We start from the raw sequence: 22492 nt of genomic DNA on the forward strand, positions 1-22492 counted from the left end.
AATCCTTTTTTTCTTCACTGAGGAAAGGCTTTATTACAAATTATAAATGTATGCATATTTTATATTACATCAAAAATGCATTGATTCACATTGTTGCATAAGTCCTATCGTACAGATTTTCTTGTGGTCTTTCCAAATCTACAAGACTTTTCACTTCCTCTTATTAGTATCTGGATTACTACTAAATACCTGTTCTCAGCTTCTGCCCCCACACAATTACAATAGAGGTGAATGGAATTTTGTTTGTCGTACTCTCAGCATGAGAAATTGCAACTTTCTGTGCATTCCTTGCTATGAACTGTTATTACTGGAATTCCCTGAATTGTCCAGAGTGATGGCAACACTGTCTGGAAAGTGATGATGTTGATTTTGGTCACAAACTGCAACCAAGTAATGGACAAAGTTAAATTTTGACCAGATTATTATTATATTATTACCCTTCATCATGAATGGCTCATAAATGTCCTCAGTGGCAGTTCATCCAGTCGCCATTGCTGCAAGCTCACAGTGGTGCCAGAGGAAAGGGCAGGGGGTCACCAGAGTCAGTGGGGTTCATCCTCTGGGGACCAACAAAATTTCATGGTAGTTCATCAAGTAGTTTTTATTTGTTTATAATATTTCTACTGGCCTCAAAAACCCAGAGACCAATACATGAAAACCTGTGCTGTAAGCCTCAAGAGCAGGAGGAAAGAAAATACATTGTTACATGTTCTCAGGAATATGCTACTAAGCTGTTCACTGCCCTGGTTATTATCTAGCACAGGTAAATTGTGGAGTCCACCCAGGCAAGGTGAAACGCTGGGTAAACAGGCTCTGTGAAGGTGGTGTGGAAGGTGTGGAGGAGGGTCAATGTACCACAGGAGACCCTGTAGAAGGCCAGTGTCCCCGCTGACCAGTCCAGAAAGACTCCTACTTTATTGGAGTTGGGTGGGGTGGTTACAGCAGTGCTTATGCCTTTGTGCAGGGTCCTGTAGCTATCTTTGTTGCAGGTCAGGCCCCAGGAAGAGTCATTGTGGCCTAACCAGCTGTCACTATCCTCTCCCTTCCTGCACATCCGTCTGTAGGCCACTCCTATGAAAGCTCTCCCACACCATTCTGTCTCCCAGTAGCAGCGCCCAATCAGTCCCTCCCTGCACAACACCTGTCTCCAGTAATCAAACCTCTCTGGGTGATCAGGATACGGCTGCTTGGTCCAACGAGTTGCTTTGGTGTCTCCCTCAGACAGAGAAAGGTCGTTCTGCGCTGTGTTTGGGTCCAGGGTCAGTTTCGTGGTATCTGATGAAACAGAGTAAAATTGTTAGTTACTCAGTGCTGTTTTCTAAATTTAGAAGGAAACAGAGAGGTTCAAAGTGCTGGTTACTCACATTTCTTTGGACCTGGCTGAATTCTGGATTCATCACACTGTTCCACACTAAAACATAAGTAAGACCATAGTGTTTTTGACACTTGTATGACTTGTTGACAGTGCTCTGTGGTGGACAGACCACAGTGTGTAACTGTTTCTAGATCACCTTAAATGCGGTATTTCTGTTGCAATATCTTTATTGGCTGACAAATATACTGATACCAATATGTCTGTAATACACTAATCTAGGTATGTTGATTTATCATTCAGGCTCCAGCTGACACCATCACTACCTGAGTTTATGCAGGCTGCATTGTGGGTCATCTAGCAGAGCCGACAGCAGCTGCAGACCTAGGTTTCCTGGGTGGTTGTAGCTCAGGTCGAGCTCTCTCAGACGTGATGAGTTCAGAGCAGAAGCCAGGAAAGTGCAGCCTTCTTCTGTCACTCTGCACAGGGGCAAACTTCAAGAAAAGACACGAAGACATTTCATCCAACCCTTCTCCATACCAATGACAGCGACAAGTGAGTTTTGCATGTTTGGCTTTGTACTGTATACTCCTTTTAAATAATTCATCTGGCATGGAATTTCACTCAGGGCACTCACGTGAGTATCTCCAGTTTACAGTGAGGACTCCCCAGTCCAGCAGAAAGCCTTGCAACTCCTCCGTCCTCAAAGTCATTGTCAGTGAGATCTAGTAGTTTCAGCTGGCAGGATGCTGAACTGATAAATGATGCCAGGACATCTGAGCTGCACTCTGTTAGGTTGCAGCTCCTCAGTCTAAACAAACAGAAAACAAAGAAAGTGCTGAAAACTCAGAGCTTGAAAATGAAAACTTTTTTTTTTACTTGGAGAAGAAAAATGAGAGAAATGTGTTGCATTTTGACCTTAGTGTCTCCAATTTGCTGTCCTTCAGTCCATCAGAGAGCAGTTCTATTCCTGAGTCTGCCAGGTTATTGTTACTTAAGTCCAGCTCTCTGAATTGGGATGAGCTGATGACTTCTGCCAGTTTTTTACAGCAGGCCACAGTGAGATTGCATGCATTTAGCCTGCAACAGGAAATGAAGTATGAGAAGTAAATAATGTCATGAGGAAATGTTCCCCTCTGTTGAGATCAGACTCCATATTATGCACCCCTGCTTAGTATATGAAGTAGCTATAGTTTCAGGCAAACACTGTCCAAATTTTAGGTAAACACAACACTACAAGCCATGAGCGTATCTACTTTTACAAAAACACTTACTTTGCCACTTGAGCTGCTTTCATAACAGGTTGCAGCCTCAGAAGTCCCTCCTCAGACCTGGCGTATTTGCTCAGTTCAAACTCACTCAGATCTTCCTCTGAAGTCAGTAATACAAAGACCAAAGTTGCCCACTGAGCAGGTGAAAGTATGGCTTTGTCAAGACTGCCTGAGCTGAGGTAGCCCTGAATCTCCTCCACAAGGGAATGGTCATTCAGCTCATTCAGGCAGTGAAAGAGATTGAGGCATCTGTCTGGGGATGTACTTGACCTGATCCTCTCCTTGATGTGTTTAATGATCTCCGCTCTTGTCCTTTGGCTTGTTCTGTTGCTTGTCATTAGATGTTTCAACAGAGTCTGATTGGACTCCAGAGACAGGCCCAAAAGGAAGCGCAGAAAGATGTCAAAATTACCTTTTTTACACTGCAAAGCCCTTTCCACTGCTTCTTTGTAGAGGATGAGCTCTGAAGAGTCTCTGAACAGGAAAAGTCTCGAAGCAGATGACTTCTTGACCAAGACGTTGACGTTGTCATTGTGGAACATGAGGTAGACATACAACGCAGCAAAGAATTCCTGAACGCTCAGATGCACAAAGCAGAACATCTTCTCCTTGCACAGTGTCACCTCCTCTTTGAAGATCTGTGTGTAGACTCCAGAGAACATGGATGCCTGCATCAGTTTTATACCATTTTGGTTGAGGTCACTCTCATAGAAGATCAGCTGGCCCTTCTCAAGCTCCTTGAAGGCCAGTTTACCCAGTGCGATTAGGTTAGTTCTCATGCAGTCGGCGTTCGACTCTCTTCTTCCAGGCAGCCTCTTCTTCATGGTCTCCACAAACAAATACAAGAAGTGTATGTACATTTGAGTGAGAGTCTTTGGCGTGTCTTTACTGTCTATCATTGCCAGCTTCTTTTCAAGAACACTCGATGCCATCCAACAGAAGATTGGTATGTGGCACATGATGTGAAGACTCCTGCAGGATTTCACATGGGTGATTACCCTGTTTGCCAAGTTCTCGTTGTTAATTTTCCTCCTGAAGTACTCATCTTTCTGCGGGTTGTTAAACCCTCGAACTTCTGTCACTAGATCAATGTACTCCACTGGGATCTGACTGGAGGCTACTGGGCGAGATGTTATCCAAACGAGACTCAGAGGAAGCAGTCTTCCCCTGATGAGGTTAGTCAGAAGCACGGCAATTGTGGTTGGCTGCATCACATCAGAAATTATTTCACTTTTGTGGAAGTCCAAAGACAGACGACTTTCATCCAGACCATCGAGGATGAAGAGCATTTTGTATTTACCATTAGTGAAGATTCCTGTGTCTTTTGTTTCTGGGAAAAAAACACTGAGAAGCTCCACTAGACTGAAGGTTTTCTTTCTCATCAGATTCAGCTCTCGGAAAGAGAGAGGGAATACAAATTCCAGGATGGTGTTGGCTCTCTCCTCAGCCCAGTCTAGAGTGAACTTATTGGCAGATACTGTTTTTCCAATGCCAGCAACACCCCTTGTGATCACAGTTCTTATGTGTTGGTCTTGTCCAGGTAGAGGAACAAAGAGTTGATTGCAGTGAATTGATTTCTCCTGGGCAACATGTATCTTGGAAGCTGTCTCAATCTGTCTCACTTCATGCTCATTATTGACTTCAGTATTTCCTCCCTCAGTGATGTAGAGCTCTGTGTAGATATTATTGAGAGGTATTTTGTTCGCCTCTGTTGTCATCCCCTCAAGAATGTGGCTGAACTTCCTCTTCAGAGTAGCTTTCAGTTTCTGTTGGCATTCTGTGATCTTGTTGTCTGAAGGAGAAAATGCTTTTGAAGGTTATTTAAGTTTTCGTGAATCGAAGTGTTCTGTCAACACGTCAGATTCTTAAATGTGAAAAGGTAATGGGTTGTAAGAAATTCTCACTTTGAGGCTGCAGAGCTCCACAGCTGTCTGCAATGTCATGGTTCACTGCTTCTTTTGATGAAACAATAGACCCTGCAAAAGAAGAAAGAAGTTCAGCAGAGTCAAAAACCCCAGGTTCAGTCACATATTAGATGTATAATATATCTACTGTGGTGGCCAGTGGACAGAGCAAAAAGGATCAGAGCAGAGTCCTCTTTCTCCAAAAAAGACTTTAATGCCAAGTCTGCATTGGTCTGCAGAGCAACTAACTAGACAAAAAATCTCTCTCTTTCTATTATACCTCTGCATAAACCTAATTTCCTCCAAAATGTAAAAATGACCAACACTCTTTTTGGCAGCAATTTTGGCAGTGGTTTCACCCAAGGTATTTAATGATAATGGTTTTCCCTGTAACAATTAACACAGATAGTTTATATCAGCATGTTGTAATGGATCTGTTTCCTATTTTTCACAGTCTTACACTGGTAAATCATACTAACATTGACAGTGTCCTTACATGACCTTATTAGCACTAAGATACAAAGTATAAGCAGAAATATGATTAGTCAGTATTTTAATATTTCATGAACTAAATATACCATACTACCTTGGCCTGTTGAGGTGATATTGATGTTTATGTTGCCGATGGTAGAACCAATGATGGAGGGAGCGACCACATTGCTTCCACTCTGAGCAGTGATGCTTGCATTGAAATGGCGAACCACAGCCTGAATAGAGGGAACTGACTCTGAGAGAGACCACAAAGCTCAATTTCAACATTTTGTCACAAAAATAAATTATAGAGAATGCTCGCTGGGGCAAAAATGATTGCTAAAGCAAAATTAAGACATGTCTGGGGCCTTAGCAGTTATCACTTTATTAATGTTTTTAGCCAAATCATATATTTACAGTTTTGGAATGTAACTCTCACTTGTCATTGTTTTTTCTCTTTATGACCCGTGGTATTGGGTCCAGTTCCTTGCAATTTGAAATGTGATTCTTAATTCAACATCCTTACCTTGAAAGACTTCATCTGTTTTATCAGCAACACTCTTTTGCTCCATATCTTTTTCACATTAGCTCCTTCATCCTTATATGGTTTCTATCGATCGATGCTCCTCACCAGTGATCTGCACACTACTTTCAGAGGATCACTGGTCACACAAACCACATTAAAGGACAAATAACATACTTTCAGATACAGGATGACAATGTTTAACGTCAAGGTCAATTGAAATGCAGCAGATCAAAACATAACAGAAACACTTACCTGCTTCAGTAATGGTTTGGGTAATGACTGTGACTGTGATCTGATTTACACTCTAACAGCAGATGCTCTCAAATACAGGGGTTTTTGCACATACATAAGAAACTGTCTCTTTCTTCCTTCCCCACTGAAAACAGGAAGCTGGTGTTTCCTGACTGCACTGTCTTCACGCACTGTCCTTGTATGAAGCAGCTTTTAATACAGTATCATTTCTAAGAAATTAACTTCTGTAACACACACACACACACAACACACACACACACACAAAAATCCCACAGCTACAACATATTTAGACTTTCTTTATTGGAAAAGGTTACATTGATCTTATTAATCAAAAAATAAAAAACTGTTTTTCAGCTTTTCAATTATATATAAGACTAATTAGATTAATTTTGCTGACACTTTTGTCCAAAGCAATGAAAAATCAGTGTACAATAACTAACAAAATAAAATAAAAGTTGAGAGCCAGTCTTAAAAATGCATCAGGATTTCAGATTAGTGTATCACAACAAAGACTATGAGAATTTAAAATCTACAAATCCAGAAAAAAAAAAAGTCTCCAGCCATCCTGCAGGTTGGCTAAAAACAGAAAATACTACATAATAAAGTTACTAATAAGTTACTTGCTCAGCCATTTTTTGCAACTATGCAACTATGCAACTAAGTAATTTTCACTGCTATCTCCATCAAGACTTTCAGTTTTCACAAAAGCAAAATACCGGTACAGCTTGTCAGTAAATGTGTCCTCATAGGTCAGTATGGACTTGTTGTTATCAGCATCATGAAATGACAGTCTCCCGTTTTTGTAGTCTAGCTCTATCCTGATCCTGCTGGGTCTTCCCTGTACTGCTAAGGTGTTACCCTTCATATCTTTGTACCTTTTCTTGCTTTTCATAATAGTGTAGAGTCCATTTTGTGGAGCAGACCACATCTCCTCCTTCCTGTCCTTCCTGGCCTCTTTGACGACTCCCAGTACCCATCTGGTGCAACTTCCTACCACCACTTCCCAGCAATGTTTTCCTGAGTCAAAGCCCTCGCAGCCCAGGACCTGTGGATAATTGTTGTGTTCTGGGTTTCCAGGAAGCTTCTGCTGGGTACCTGTTACAGTCACCCTAGGCAGATCATGAGAGAGCGCTGGAGATGCAGAGTTGGGGTCCATAACCACAGGGACTACAGATCAAACATAAAGACAATACCATTTCTTTATTGAGTTTCCTGACCAGAGGTGAAATATGAATTAATCCAGGGCTTGTGCCTCCAGGCTTACTGTGTTTTATGCTGCTCCTCATCTTCTCCCAGACTCTGAACTGAAGGTTTCCCACATGTTTGGACACATTTATCAGTGCTTGTGGAAGCAGCTGTGGGTCTGGTAGTGCGTTCTGAGCTCTGGAGCAAATTCAACAGATTAAAGTTTACATTCACATTTTTTAAAAGTCTATCTTGACACAATAGTCACATGCCTGCATATTGAAAAACTTATTGGTCTCTATAATCATTCTACGTGTATGTAGTTGCTGTGGAGAGATCCCCCTAAGCTAATTACACTGTAAAGGCATACAGAAAGTGAAGCAAGTTTTCGCATTGTGCCATTTGCTGGAATTTGAGACAAGTAATATATCAGGATTTTAACTCTGTAAAAATCATTTCAGCATTTCAACCAATTGAGAGATTGCACTGAGCTGCTAAAGGCCGGCTTGGACATGACATCACAACATACCTCTCCATTTCAGTCTTGAAGGTCTGCATATAAAACAAGAAATCAGAAGTTCAGAAGTCTTCAGATTACAGTGTGTGAATCAGACTTTTCCTGAGTTTGAATGAGTACCTGTATGAATGAGTTTTCAGCCCCTGTGCCTTCAATGTCTTTTACAGTGTCAGAGAGCGAGAACGTGTCTCTGCTCATCTTTGTAATCATCTGCATTACACGAATCTTCTGAGTCTCTTCTTCTCTCAGTGCCGCTATTCTGGCTTCTTCTTCCCTACTGAGGAAGAGATGAAGCTCCTCAAAGTCCTCCTTGATCACTCTCTCTGTGTTGCGGCTCTGAGTCTGTGGGTCACGGTAAGAACAAGAGGTCATCCTCTCTACTGCATCATGTGTGTAAGACTTGACTGACCAAATTCAAAAGATCTGTACAACATATGACAAACCTTAATATGCTCAATTGAAGTATCACAGAACTGTTTGACTTTCTCAAAAGCTTCCTGCTTCTCTTTGACGTCCCTTGAAGTCTGAAATAACACATTTTATTGAATATGTTGAATAAGATTCAGATCCTCATTCACATAGCATGGCTAAAAAGTGAAGATTGTTCTATTTCTGCATTATAAACCAAACTATGAGACACATTAGCTCAAAGTCTTTCAGCTTTGACCACAATGTTCCATTACTAAATGCAGGATTACAGTCACTTTAGCGCTTACTGGTACAATTCTCCAACTTGTGCCAGAGAATCCCATAAACAGTGGCTTTAATAAAAAAAATTAGATCAAGAAACATGGTGAAATATTTATACAGTGTAATTAAGCACATTTAGAGTGACTTCACCTGATATGACTCTGAGTCATTTCTGTGTCCTCCGGAAAGATCACCCTGACTCCTCTTTCTGTAGTTTTCACATAAGTTCTTCAGAGTAAAGTTCATCGGAGGTTCACTGTCATGCATGACGTGCCGACAAATTGGGCATGTCCGAGAAATTTTACCCTCGCGGCAGTTGTGCATGCAGGACCTACAGAAGCTGTGGCCACACTGCAGAACCACAGGCTCAGTGAAAATGAGTGAGCAAATTGGACAAGAAATATCCAGAATGAAAGCTGAATCTACATCCGTCTGTGTCTCCTCTCTCACAGTGGGGGACGACTGCTGTTCATTGTGTGAACCCAGTCTGGCTGCAAATCAGATAAACAAGATATTAAGAAATATTACTGCTGTAATTAAGTCATGGGCTCCTCAAAGTTCCTCCAGGGAATCATATTTGTTACTGTCTACTGAAACATTAAGTGTGACACTCAATTACAAACAGCTAGTTAGAACTACACAATAAAAAAGACACTGCAAATGTATAGATGAGACATTATCCATAAAAAAAATGTGTAAAACATGAATGCACAAATTGTGACCTGCTCACAATTTACATACTGTGAAATTTTACCTTTAATTAACTTTATTGCAAGGTCATTACGGTCGATTCTAAAGAAAATATCCACTGTAATCTCCACAGCTCCGTCCTCCTCATAAACCTGCACCAGTTTGTCCACAGTTTCCTCTCTGGTAGCCTCCTGCAGCTGGGACCTCGGGATGCGCCGGGATCCCTGTCTCTCACTGTGGTGCAAGTACCACTGAAATGTCTTCAGTTCCTTGTCACTCAGCTGGTCCAAGTGGTCTTTCAGCAATTTTTCAGTTCGCACCTGCGTTGACATTCTTGACTCTCAGCAAGTTAACAAACTGTTGATGAACTTTAGAGCTGATGAACTGACTGTGAAAGATAAAACAATAAGAAGTTGCAAGTAATTCATAAAACAAACATATTTAGGAGCACCAAGAAGCTCATTCAACAGACACAGAGCTTGGAGTGGTTACACAGCTCTATTCTAAACCAAATATAGCTTTTTACTAAGTTGTAAGTTATAACTTTGTGTAGGAGTCACATTTGTCTATATGTCTCAGTCTAGAGAAAGAGATGAAAAACATTAAGGATACAAATGTCAGTACTTCACAGAGCATTTACTCTGCATGTTACTCTCCATTTCATTTTCACAGTTGTTGCTCAGTTTTCTCCATCTACCTTTGTATAGAATTATCATTTTTATAGTATAATTCACAGGATTTCTCGAAAGTACAGGATCAATAATTTTAAATCACCAGTGCAGTGAACAACTGTATTCTTTATGGGGCCAAAGTTGCTGTTTGTCCAGCTCCAGTCTCATATGCTGCAGCTTTGCCTGATGAACAGATGGTGGAGGCAGAGTCCATTTTGTGCTGTGGCACTTTTACTACCTCCGTGTACGGCACATGCTTTGACCGATTTTTAAGGTTTTGGGGGCAAATAATAATATCCCCTTGGACCAAAAAGTTTTTGTAAACCCTGGAAAAATAAATAAACGTGGTTCACAGTTTATTAAGGCTTGTCATGTGCTGTGGTTCACAGTTTTTCAAGTCAACTACCCCTGTGAATTTCAAACAGGTTTTAGTTTCTGTTTTTAGTAGATATCATTGTGTCAAGTGTCATCGCTGGCAATCTGAAGTAATAATAATTATTATTATTAATTATACAAGAAAAATGCTGTCAGTGCTGATCAAGCTAAATCACAATAAATCAAAAAGCTGCTCACCTTTGTTTGGCTCATTCCAGTATATTATCAGTATTTAGTTAGCTGATTGAAAGCTGTTCTTCTTTCGGGTTTATTTCCTCGTGCACATGCTGCTTAAACTTACCATGACTTGAAGTTGTCTAAGTTCCTGTAGTGTCTCCTCAGCACTGCTGTTCACTGACCTCTTGTGGAGAGAGCTGTGCACTGTATAATGTCACCCCCAACGCTTCTATAAGTCTAATAATAACGATGAATATAGTAATATGTGAAGAAGAGGAAAAAGAAGAAATCGCATACTGTAGCCTTCTATTTATGATGATTAAGGCTGGATTACCAATCAGGCAAAGCAGGCAGCCCTGTGAGTGCCCACATCCCCTAAAAGCTCTTGGTGTGGCAATTGATTTGTGGTCATTTGATTAATTGCAACTTGGTTTGGGAATGTGGGAATATAGACAACTGAAACTTCTTAACAGTCTTAACAGTATTCATAAACATGGCTCAGGTGTCTTATTACCTGATCTTGAGCCCCTGTCCCGAAGAGGGGCCCTACACTAAAACCTAGTTTTACCTGGACCTTAATTATTTCAGATGATATTGTGCTGTTATTTTGCATAGTCTGAAATTATAGCAATGTGGGATCAATTAGATCACCACACAGGAAAACATACACTAGGGCCATGTAATATTCCTGGACAAGGAATCAAACAGAGGGGGATTAAAGGTGCCACGTCAAAGTTTTCTTGTTTCTCTTTACATTCAGAGTTACTTACCACTATACTGAAATAGTTTTGCTTGCTATAAGCACTCTTCCTTTTCACAATGGGCATTAAAAGATCGTGCCAGGCATGCTTCCTATTGTAAGTGATGGGAGACAAAGTCAGTCAAGTACAGTCCTTATTCTGTGCAAAATTTCAGCTGTGTCTGAAGTGATTATGGAGCATCAGCAGTCTCAGTTAATCAAATCAAGTGGGAATCCTCCAGTTTTTAGTGTTTTTAATGTGAAATTGTCTTTTTGTGCTTCCCCTTGTCAGTTACTAGGTTTCCATCCAAATGTAACACAAAGTAAATTTTGATAAAATCAGCAACAAAAATGTTAATTAATGTGTGTTTCTATCCACTGCTATTGTAGGGGGCCAGTACGAACAGGAGGAATGATTACAGCACCTGACTAACGTTTTACTGCATTTTAATTGTCCTTGTTTTTTATTTTTTAGGTAGGTTTGAGGAGGTGTTGGAGTTTTGATAAATTCAGAACAATATGATTATAGCTGGTGGCTCTAGTTGTCGGTAGCCCACATGGAGTAATCCATGAACCACCAAAACTTTATAGGGTTTTTGAATTTGAAAAATAGAAGTATCAAGAGGAGATTTCAAACTCTGAATGACTAAACTGTATAACTATCAGAAACAGGAACTGAGTACGTGTCGCCTCTGATTTTTGCTGTGATGTTCAAAAATGTACCAGGCTCTGACTGAGCATGCTGGCATTTCGTCAGCAGCACCCTGCTTTTCAGCCCGAGCATCTACACGCACTGACCGGCCGGATGCTGCCAAACACGACTGTAGACGACTGACTTGCTGAGCAGTTGGGTCAGTAGCTTATTGCTCCGGGGCATCACGACAGTAGATGAAGAAGGAGCGTTACTCATTCACTGCCCTCCCCACCCCACCCCCCAAGTCAGATTATTTTCTCCAAAAACCAGAACGGGACTGTCATGACTCAGCTCTTGGCCCCTTCCACCCTCTCAGTTGTGATGATGTAACAGATGGCATATTCACCCTCATTAGTCACAACAAATGAAAAGGCATGGCTAAATGTATCACAGCTAGTGAAGCTCTGATTGCACAATTAGTCTATTCTGGATACAAAACCATGGGAGTCTGCTACAAACAGAAATGTGATATTTTGGCTCTGTAGATCACACCACAGGACTGTTTAGCTCCAAAAAGCCTCCTGAATGGGTGTATTCCCGAAAAGATAAGTGACATAAAGCTGGATAGATTTTAGATACTAGATAACTTTCCTCTCCTGCCTGCAGCTAAGGGAAGTTCGTGAGTTGGACTTTCGGTAGTGAAACATGCACAACATCTCCATTCACTCACACACTCACTTTCCCGATGAGGATTTTCTATGGGCTTAGCTCGATCCACATTGCAAGGTGTGAGACCATCAACACATTTTTGCCTTTTTATAAGAGGTGAGTGTGTCATAGCAGCACAAAGTGATGTTTATATGGGCAGCATGTACCTTTTCCATTGCAAAAGCAAGTTGACATGAAGGACTGGACTTCTTTCTCGTGCCACTGTGAAGTCATAATCAACTGGAGGGGAGAGTCAGAGCCTAAAATGTAACACACACTTGTAAGGTGAGTAATGTGTAATAGCCCTAAGGTTGCTCAAGATGAAGATGGCGATGAGTCTGACTGTAATAATACTACAATATGGATAATCACACACAGACTTTCTTTCTTTCTTTCTTTGCCGATTTCAGCTGAAACCATCCAACTTTTCTCTTCTCTCTGCCTCCCGTGCTCTCACTCCTCTTCCCTCCTCTGCTTCTCTGTCTCTCATCAAGCGGGCAAGGCATAGTGTGTGGTTGGTGTGAGATAACAAAAGCTGAGGAGTTCACCATTATATAACTTCTGTGGAGGCTGAGGAGGTGGAGGAAGAGGAGGAGAGGCAGCAGGGTTAGCACGTAGGAAAAGGAGGGCAGGAGAGGGCCAGTAGCCTACGTTGAAGAGCTCATTTGTCTTCCACATAACACACGAACATGCACACACGCACACATGCTGGCCTCCTTTTCCTGCTCTCCATCGTGGATTCAGCTGGCTGCACTTGCAGATATGGCCTCGTAATATTTGAACTTTTCAGCGTTTCAGCTTTGTGTTCCCACGCTGACAACCACGCATAAAGATTTTCAAGTGAAATCACCATTTTGCTCTCTTTTCTCTCTGACAGTGTCTATGTGCTGTCCCACCTCTGAGCCAGAGTGCTGAGCAGGCAGCCACACACACACACACACACACACATGGGGCCTCTAACTAACTCTCAAGCTCTATGGCTCCCTCCAGCCCCACCCGCCCGTCCTCTGATGGCCTCCCACTCATGCCACATTAAACATTTAGTGAGCCACTCTGGATCTGTGTGACACCATCTTTTAGCGCCGCCAAGCTAACAGCCCTCACACTGTGGAAAAACATAGGTGTATGCTCGTCGGTGGAAACCTGATATGGCGGTCACACTATTCCCTCTACCCATCCCTATCTCTCTCATGCACAGACATGCGCATGCTCTCGAATGCAAAGGCAAAATCAGTGGTTCAGAAAGGCCTACTGTGTAGAGAGCAAGACCTGCATTAATCAATATTGATCTGTGGGGTGTGTGTTTGTATGTGCCTGCACATGGACTTATGCAGTGTGTGTGTGTGTGTGTGTGTGAGAGAGAGAGAGAGAGAGAGAGAGTGTCACAGTTTGCCTCTCTGCTGCAGTGAGGTGTGACCCAGGGTTGGGTGTATCCCAACCAGTGCAGTAAAATGCTGCTGTGAGTTTTCCTGCAATTTTATTTATTTATTTATTTTTGAAGATATGAGAAGAGACAGGAACTGGATGTCAAAAACTGTTTCAGTCAGGAATATGTACCATTGTGGGGTTGTGTACCTTTTAACAATATGTCACCTGATGATGATCTGTTGTCCCTTCAAAATAAGGTTCATGTATTCTAAACAAGTCAAGGAATTCAGCACCTTCTCCCAACATTTTCAGTGTCTTCACTGAACCAGAGGCCTTGGTCTCATGCTGTAGGAGCCCATTCTCGCGAGGATTCCTCCCCTTTACTACACACACACACACACACACACACACACACATACATACAACATCATCATCACTCCTCCTCCTCCTCCTCTCCCCAGCCCCTCCCTTTCCGTCTCTGCTCGCCTCTCTCCTCTTCAGCCTTGCCTGCCTGTCAGAAAAGGTACTCCAGTGTTGGAGGCTAGGCTACCGTCCTCCTCCTCCTCCTCCCCGGACCCCGTACGAGAGCCAAGCCGCCGTCGTACCCCAAGGCTCGGGCTCCCCTCCTCTCTCACACAGCTCCGACCATGGCAACCACCGCTACTTCCACCAGGTTCACCGACGAGTACCAGCTGTACGAGGAGCTCGGGAAGTAAGCAGCAGCCGTAACGTTAACTGAGTGTCTCTGTGTGTGTGCATCGTGTTTGTCTTGTCGTTTTGTCCCCCACCCCCGCAACCTCGCCTCACATTATTTCTGATTAGCCAGTTTAGCAGGCGATAGCTAACTAAAATACGTTCCAGACGAGTCATGTTGAATGCTTTAGTAATTATGTTAACCGGTGTCTGGTGTTGTCGTGGTGCAGTCAGGCTTAATAACCGCTGCTAACGGCTAACTAGCTCCCCCCCGCAGTAACGGATAACAGCGCACTAACGTTCAGTTACTAGCCAGCGAGCTACCATGCTGATATTGATGAACTAGCCGAGTTAGCCCACAAGCGTTGCGTCTTTTTAGACGCTTATGGCGATGCATATACCCCACAGATGTTGGTGCATTAACAGCTGTTAGCCCTTCCGTGTTTGCTAGCCGGTATTTTCTGGTCTGCTGGACCCGTCAGCGGGGCCCCGAGAGACGCCGGAGACGTAGCCCTGTGACATTTCACCGGCCCACGGGTCTGACAGCTCCGTGCGGGCTCCGTAGTTAGACCAGAGGCTGTGGTCGGTAGCTAACTAGGCCGACCACTTTTTCCCCCCTCCTGAACAGCTGCAGATGATTTGTGTAACCGTGTTGAGTAACGTTACGTACCCCTGAATCACTTAATGAGGAAGTTATTCGGTCCAGGTTGCGCTGCGTTTTATGTTTGCACTGTAATGCTCCATAACGCTCCGCACACCAGCTGGCCGGATCATCGTTGTTATCAATAAATGCATTGTTAGTTGTGGCTCTTAAACGGAGGCAATCGAAAAGCGCTGGCAGTTTTAAAGGCAATTTGGCGTTTTACTGTGCAAGAGGCAGTGACGTGTTTTCTCGGTATTTTGATGACGGTAAGAAAACCGGGCCACTACCTCCTCTATTTCATCATCATAATCATCATCATGCAGCAGCAGCATCTGTTGTTCTTGGCCGGTGAAGGCTTTTTTCCCTCCTGTTGTACCCAAACCAGCGGCAGCAGGGCGACATTGGCTTTATAAAGACACACCAGCCTTAATATCCAGCTGCCATTTCCACTATCTGCCTAATAATTGACAGCAATGGTGGCACTGATTGCACAACCAATACACACACCTATACAATCTCCATAGTGTTCCTGCTCCTGAGTCCTCTCAAGACTGACCACTTACCTTATGTTTCTGTACCTCTTTGTTAATGCATTTTGCTCCGTCATAGCTTATTAACGTCAAGGCACCAGAGTTGTACTTCTGTCACCTCTCATTTGCTGGTAAATAATTGAAACTAAGAGCAGAGCAGTAAGGAGCAGAGTGCAGCAGAAAGTAGCAGCCCCTCCATATATCTTCAAGAGCAGTTAAGAGCAGCCGTCCTCTTTCAGGAAAAACTGTGGAGGACCAGATATTGTAGGTTGTACAGGCTGTGATATAGGCACTATAGGGAAACCATGCATAATTACTTTTCCTGTGATGCTCTAAATTGAATGATCGCCACAGAAGCTAGCAGGTGAAAAATATGGAGCGTTCATCTAGGTCAATACGAAACTCCTCAAAGCAGGAGTTGCTTTATAATGTGTTAGGCACTTGCTTTTCTGCTTGAGTAGATTTATAGCTGAACTTTGTTACCTTGTGAGTGCGTTAAACATCGCCCTTTGTTGTGTGCGATGCAGCCCATTCTTTGCGATGGCTGCTGGAAATTAAATTTGCTTTTGGAGCAGTGGGTTGCATTGTATTGTGTGCCTATCAAAGATTAGCAAAAGTGCATGGCCATTCATTTCTAATCCAAGACCTGAGCTGATATGAGCACTCATGCTGGAGGAGCTTGTTATGTTGGTGCTGGTTTTGCTTGATTGTTGCTCACGTTTTCAGGTTATATACAGTGATGCTGTGATGTTAATGAGCTCTTTGTGTGTGTGTGTGTGTGTGTGTGTGTGTGTGTGTGTGTGTGTGTGTCTATTTGAGAGACAGAGACAGAGAGAGAGAGAGACCAAGGTTGTTAGCATACACAAACAAACCACTGCCTCATACATGTATGCAGTTTCAAATGTCACACTGTGTATGTGTGTCTGTGAGTGTATGAGAGGCAGAGAGAGAGCATTTGAAATGGGATTGATTTTTGGTTGTTTATGTTCTTTCTTCTTAGGGGAGCTTTTTCAGTGGTGCGTAGGTGTGTAAAGAAGTCATCAGGACAGGAATATGCTGCAAAAATCATCAACACTAAGAAGCTGTCTGCAAGAGGTACGGTAACACACCACGCACGCTCACACACCCTGATATGTGCATGTTTGCTTTGTTTGTGATGCATATTGGAAAGTATCGATGTAAGTATGCAATAAAGTTTCTGCAAATTCTTTTGAGAAGCAGTTCATAGAGAAAATAATTGTGTTTGGGGCTAATCCAGTGAACTAAATGAAGGTACCTTATCCTATCGACACAGAAATCCTGTAAATTCAGTATTGACATTAAGCAGTTCAGCTGACTGAGTTGCTGCTTTGTCCGCTTTTACCTAACAGACATATTGAGGGTATAACTACCCTGGTATTATGTAGCAAAATCTCTACTGGTTCATGTCAGTTGTCTCATCATATCATCCAGCCTTATTGGAGAGAATGCATATAAACAAGATTCCCATGATTCAAATAGCAGATGAAATCTTTTATTCAATCACTGTGTCTGTGGGGAGTTTTTATCTACAACTTCTTGATGGTTTAATGACCCTCTTTATAAACACTGTATTGAATAACTCTCAATCACTCCTCTGTGGTATCATTAAACAACCACTGTACAGTGAATTGATCTAAATTTCTGAGGAACTTTTCATGGTTAGGGCATACACAGGACTGAAATAAAGCAATAAGAGCTGGCAGGACACAAAGGGTTTTTCTCATCTGTTATCTTGTTTGTAATTGTTGCCTTGGTGTTTTCACATAGCTCCACAGTCCACTCCTGAATTTAATTGTTGCGTTACATGTGCATCTCTGCATAGATCCACGCCCACGTGCACATGCCTGGTGTGGCGTGCTGCGTAACGATGACGTGAGCTTATGTCAGTGTGTCAGAACCTCCCCCCAGCTTCAGACTGAGATACTTAATTGCTTTCTCTTTTTTTTTGTATCTGACAAATTAGGCCTGTGCTCCTTCCTGACATTCACACACACCTGGCTTCCTTTGTTCTCCTTACCTACGCACTCTCTCATTACCTCTGTGCCTCTCTTTCTCCGCTTGCCTCTCTCCCCTCATTGCCTTTCTCTTGTCTTTCTGCAATGGGGGATTGGTTTGTATTGAGGCTAATCCACTTATGATAAATGTATCTCGTCAACCACTAAGACCCCACGGATTCCATAGGCGCCTCCCTGTTTGCTCTGTTGCATTTGTGTGTGTGAGACAGACAGAGACAGAGAGAGCAGAGAGTAATGCTAATAGAGCATGTCTGTATTGTGAAGCATCTGTGAGTGTGTTGTAATGCTGTTATTGTTCTATCCCTGCCATCAAGTGTCCACATAGGGCAGATCCTGGTATTAATGTCCCACCGAGGAAAAGTAAGGGCTCAGCAGAAAACTGTTGGCTCTTCACTGAGGCAGGGAGTACAATGTAGGCTTGTGTATACGTGTGTGTTTGCCAGGGGAGAAGAAAGCTGGCCAGGAGAGGAGGAGGAGGAGGAGAATTTTAACAGTATAGTCTTGCGAGGAGATCAGTGACACTCCACACGAGGGGAGTAAGGTGAAATAAGACAGAGAACGAGACACTGTAGGGTGAGCGAAGGAGGGAACAAGAGGATTTTGTGCTAGGAGAAGAGTCGCAGTAGGCCGCGGCGGCTGACGCAACATGCACCTACACGCACACAAACCACAACATCCACACACAGAGGCAGCCGGTGCGTGAGCAGGCAGCTTGCCCGGTAGGATTTGGGTGGTTTTTTTTTAGCCCGATGGGGCAAGTGTGACCTCACGCGTGGCCTGGTGGGTAAGTCTCTCAAAGCTCTGGTAAACACTGCAGTAATCTGAGGAGGAGGGGGAGGAGGGGGAAGAGGAGGAAGGGAAGGGGGGGGGGGGGGGCAGAGAGGGAGAGGAAGGAAGGAAACGAAAGAAGGAAGGAAGTGAGGGAGGGAGAGAGGGAGATCAGGGATGGATGTGGGTCGTTGGCTGTGGGATAGTCCAGCCTACAGGCAGCTGGAGGTGGATGCAAGTGGGCAGCAGTGTACACAATACACACCCACACTCACAAAAGCATAAACCTGATTCTCACCCTGAGTCTTTAATGCCATTTCATTTGTAGTGTTACATAAAAATACATTATAAAACTCTATAAATAATATTAGTTTTAAAGGCAGTACACAAATTGCTGCGTTGGTGTGATACAATTTTCACTGCGCAGAATGAATGCTCTGTTTTATTTTGTTGTTGATGAGTGAAGTGACTGTAGAAGTGGATGGCTGCTGCATTGTCTGCTGCAACACTGTGTTTGTGTGAGAGAGACTCAGAGTGAGATAGACTATCCACTTTAATGCACTACCCTAATACTTCTCCTCCTCAACATTTTTTCAGTGCCCTACATTCTATGTCCTGAGGCTGTATGATTGTCCCAGTGAAAATAATTTAAGTTGTGCTCCTTAACTAATATTATTTATTGATCAGCAATTTCCAAAAATCCTTCCTGTTACTTCCGAGCTCACCTCCTTCAGCTCAGGTCTGTTTCATAATTATTGTTGCCAAACCATGAAGACTCAGCCATTGTTTGACCTGAGTATTACCAGAGTTCAAACCTCTGAATCACCGCCTGCATCTCTGATTTGTGCAATGATTCAGATGGGTTTGGTTTTGTAGTCATTGGTGACTATTTTCCCATGGATGGAGAAACAGCTTACTAATGAAAGCTTTGTATTTGGGATTAAGAATGGGGACAGCATCTTCCTGAGAAGCTAGCCACCTAGCTATACGCATGAAAAACAGATATGTGTAACTGCACTAAAAATTAAAAGTACATCCTTGGGACAGTAGGTCATGTTGCTCACTGCATATGTCTAGAGAAGGGCGGTGATGTTTTATAAAACAATCTAATATTGTTATTCAACATTTTCTGTTTTTTAGCAACCATTAACAAACTTGATGAAAAAGCCAGTCAAGGGGTCAAGGTTAGCTCAGACAGGAAAGAGCACACTTTATAAAAGTTTTTAGACAGCAAAGGTAACAGCTAAAAAACTGTAAATGTAGCCTTAGGAGAGAGAATTGGTAAGTTTAGTACCTGAGCTCATGGGAGCTGTAGATTTGCGGTCACAAAGTAATCCACGTATAATTTGAGTAAAATCAAAAAGGGTTTGATTTCTTATAGCAGCTGCTGTGGTGAATGGCGATCTGTCTAAAGATATGGGATCTAAACCGCAGTAACATGCTTAATTTTTCAGAAAGACCATTGAAAAAAAACTCCTGAATGAGAGTGTGCATTGAATTACTGAAGATAGTGGAACAGAGGCTAGCCCAGACATCACGTCATGACTTTTGCCTTCAGCATATGTTACTGCCAAAATGGGTGGGTGGGACTATTCTCCCAATTAGCCCATTAAACAAACGTTCGGGTGGTGCTGAGGGTGAAATTGATATTGTATGTTTGAGACTGTATTGGCTAAAGTGGTTATTATATCATGACATAGCTGAAATACTGTATGAGATGTTTTGCAGTAATAGATTTAGAAGGGCATTTCCTGTGTGAAAAAAATAGGGATGTACCTAAGTATTAGTGTTATGTATTGAGAATGTTATTGAGAATTGTATAGCCACACATTGGGGAAACTGTCAGCAAGACAAATAGCAACTTGTCACCTGATTTTATCAGTAGTCACATGAAACCATGAACGAAAATATGTTTGTAGCTTAGTCTGATTCTGCTTAATTGCTTTGGATTAAGACAAAATAGATCCCTTGTGTATTGAGAATTGTGAAGTTTGGCTTATTTTGTTCAATAGGAAAACGTTTTTTTTTTGTAAAGCATCTTATATTCCTCACTACGAAGAAGTATCATGTGATATTTGTGCAGAAGTAATAGCCAGTCTTATACTACTTAAGTAAGGCAGTGAAAGCAGCTTCCTGCCTGCAAAAGCAAAACATAAGAAACACATTTGTTCAATGGCTATTAAAGACAAAGTGAACAGTTTTTTAACATCTCGAGAGATATTAAAGGGGAAAAACTAAGCTTTGTGCTGCTATCCATATATTCTGTGCTGTTCATCAAGGAATTAAAATGTAGTATCGTGCCATATTTGTTAAATATCCTCTGAAAACACCTGTACTCTATTCAGCTGTACAGCTATTGAGGCACGCTGTCAAAAATAAAGTGGCGTTTGATTTTGTCAGTGTTTCCCCGTCCTAACAGCTTGGATGTAAATGTGCCTGAAACAGATTGAACTGAATCCTCAAGCCTTCAGTCAGACTGTCAGCTTAGTGTGTGTGGCAGAGTGAGGGACATGTATGTGAGTGTGTTGGGTCCTCTCCATCCTCCTCAGCTGATGTAAGATGGCTGTGGGTCCGCCCCATGGCAAAGCAGATGGCCAATTAGAGAGCAGCAGGAAGTGCCAGTAATTACCCTCCAGCCCTCTCTTTCCTGTCTTCTTCTACCACACACTCTCGCACCAACAAATAAGGAGATTGAATGAATTAGTGAGTGCTGCAGTGACACTGCACCAGGGTAGTCAGCTATGCACAAACACACACACATACACACACACACAGGGAGGCTGTGATCCTCTTCTAGCAAATGGACGTTCCATGTAATCCTCCCTCCTTCTCTCTGTCTGTCCCTCCGTCCTGCGTCACTGGTGTAATTAGGAGGTTCAGGTCTCTCCCTTATTCACTCGCTTTCTCTCAGATGAGGGGAAATCTATACCTGCAGGGGGACGGCAGGGAGCGTAGAGAAAGGTAGACGTGGAGATGGTAGCACCGTGTTAGAGCACAGAAGACGGAGCTTTGCAACCCCTGATGGCAGCTTCAATGCCTGTCTAAGTCAGCAACAAGTTAGAGAAAACCAGGCAAAGAAAGGGTGGGTATAACAGTCGAAGGATTCAGAAAGTGACTCTGCTTTTTATAATAAAGTGCTCGTATATTATGCCTGTAGTTACTGTATCGCATTTGTGGGAGAGCAGTTAGGTAAGGTGATAGTTGATTGCTCAGCAACAGCATGTGAATTTTATCTGAGGCTGTTGCTGCACTGGTAAAATGAATGCAAATCTTAGTTGGGCTGCTGTGTGTGTGTGTGTGTGAGAGAGAGGGAGAGAGCGAGAGAGCGAGAGGTGTGGTGTACTCGCTATGGAGCTGTGAGGTTGAGCTGGCTTCACCACAGTGATAACACGCATATATCCACACACTGAGTCACACTGGGATTCGCTAGTTACCCCAAGTGACCTCTGACCTCATCTGCATGGTTGTTGATACACCCTCTCAATGTGATGGGAGTAGTGTCACTGTGTCATGTGGTTTAAGCACCGTACAAACACACATGTGCACACACTGCTCCAGGATTTAGTAAAATCTTCAAACAAGGATGTTGCTCTGGACGTGAGGCGTGTGTTTTCTTGGTAGCATCCCCTCCCAGCCAGAAGTGCAAACACTGCAATGTTCTATAACTGGTCCGGGCTTCACACTAACCCCTTTACACACACACAAACACATACACACACGCATGCACGTGCTAACTCATGCACCCATTACTACACACAGCCTCATTAATCTGCACACACAGTTTAATAACCTTAAATAAAACCACACATGAGATCAGTGGAGCTCTCCCTGTGACTGTTACCTTTCAGAAGCAAATGCTGCCGCTCCGCTTGAACAAATGTATTACTAATAGGTTGGCGCCATGGCCTAAAGTATTTGCATTCAGGTATACAAAAACAAATCCTTCCTTAAATATTTACATTTAAATACTTGTCGTACAAGTATTTAAATGCACAATTTGCTTTGTTTGTGACAAAGAAAACCACGGAAGTCTTACTATGTTAGCAAGTTTTTAGGGCAAAGCGGTAATTTCAGTCGTTTTCGTAGTTTTTATTTGGGAGGAACAGAACTCTGAAGTCATGAAGACATGCCACACTTCAGGTAGACCACCGTCATGAACTGAAAGACATTTTGTTGAAAACACTACTGTGTATGAGTTTTTTCAAGTTGGTGCATATGTGGCATCTGGTGGCCTAGTGGTTTTGAGCCATACCATTTAACCACAATGACCTAATTTCAATTTTGGCTGCATGCACGTCTTTCTCCCCCTGGCCCACCATCTCTGTTTGAATC

The 22492-nt window shown here is 42.7% G+C and overlaps 3 protein-coding genes across 22 annotated transcripts in view; 1 reads left to right on the forward strand and 2 right to left on the reverse strand.

The window, feature by feature from the left end:
• Window positions 1–5: 5 nt before the first annotated feature.
• Window positions 6–5862, reverse strand: LOC108882893 (NACHT, LRR and PYD domains-containing protein 3). Its single transcript, XM_018675681.2, has 10 exons — window positions 5737–5862; window positions 5485–5620; window positions 5074–5214; window positions 4488–4559; window positions 2587–4375; window positions 2231–2392; window positions 1950–2123; window positions 1639–1806; window positions 1365–1411; window positions 6–1275 (listed from the first exon to the last, which is right to left on the reverse strand). Exons 2-10 carry the CDS (start codon window positions 5528–5530, stop codon window positions 755–757), a joined length of 3120 nt encoding a protein of 1039 aa, XP_018531197.1. The 5' UTR covers window positions 5531–5620; window positions 5737–5862; the 3' UTR covers window positions 6–754.
• Window positions 5863–6016: 154 nt separating this feature from the next.
• On the reverse strand, window positions 6017–10188 carry LOC108882907 (zinc-binding protein A33). Its single transcript, XM_018675700.2, has 7 exons — window positions 8883–10188; window positions 8279–8619; window positions 7882–7962; window positions 7559–7780; window positions 7451–7473; window positions 7001–7119; window positions 6017–6903 (listed from the first exon to the last, which is right to left on the reverse strand). Exons 1-7 carry the CDS (start codon window positions 9148–9150, stop codon window positions 6386–6388), a joined length of 1572 nt encoding a protein of 523 aa, XP_018531216.1. The 5' UTR covers window positions 9151–10188; the 3' UTR covers window positions 6017–6385.
• Window positions 10189–13940: 3752 nt separating this feature from the next.
• Window positions 13941–22492, forward strand: part of LOC108882939 (calcium/calmodulin-dependent protein kinase type II subunit gamma) — a 34718-nt gene continuing 26166 nt past the window's right edge. For 9 of the 20 annotated variants that reach the window (XM_018675789.2, XM_018675750.2, XM_051066568.1 and 6 more), the window contains exons 1-2: window positions 13942–14202; window positions 16357–16451. In XM_018675789.2, coding sequence (XP_018531305.1) covers window positions 14138–14202; window positions 16357–16451 — 160 coding nt within the window. In that variant the 5' untranslated portion in view covers window positions 13942–14137. Of the gene's footprint in view, window positions 14203–16356; window positions 16452–22492 lie in introns of all 20 variants that reach the window. The other 11 variants (XM_018675741.2, XM_018675763.2, XM_018675772.2 and 8 more) reach the window with 4 other exon arrangements.

Source organism: Lates calcarifer, linkage group LG23 (genome assembly GCF_001640805.2).
Source record: "Lates calcarifer isolate ASB-BC8 linkage group LG23, TLL_Latcal_v3, whole genome shotgun sequence".
NCBI lineage: Eukaryota > Metazoa > Chordata > Actinopteri > Centropomidae > Lates > Lates calcarifer.

Excerpts from the sequence above, each read along its gene's own strand:
- LOC108882893 (XM_018675681.2), bottom strand. The coding sequence starts at position 5,530 with ATGGAGCAAAAGAGTGTTGCTGATAAAACAGATGAAGTCTTTCAAG. Across the intron at positions 5,215-5,484 it reads AACAGATGAAGTCTTTCAAG|AGTCAGTTCCCTCTATTCAG; the intron begins GTAAGGATGTTG and ends GGTCTCTCTCAG. Across the intron at positions 1,276-1,364 it reads TCAGCCAGGTCCAAAGAAAT|ATACCACGAAACTGACCCTG; the intron begins GTGAGTAACCAG and ends CTGTTTCATCAG.
- LOC108882907 (XM_018675700.2), bottom strand. The coding sequence starts at position 9,150 with ATGTCAACGCAGGTGCGAACTGAAAAATTGCTGAAAGACCACTTGGAC. Across the intron at positions 7,963-8,278 it reads ATGACTCAGAGTCATATCAG|ACTTCAAGGGACGTCAAAGA; the intron begins GTGAAGTCACTC and ends GTGTTATTTCAG. Across the intron at positions 7,120-7,450 it reads TTCAAGACTGAAATGGAGAG|AGCTCAGAACGCACTACCAG; the intron begins GTATGTTGTGAT and ends AATTTGCTCCAG.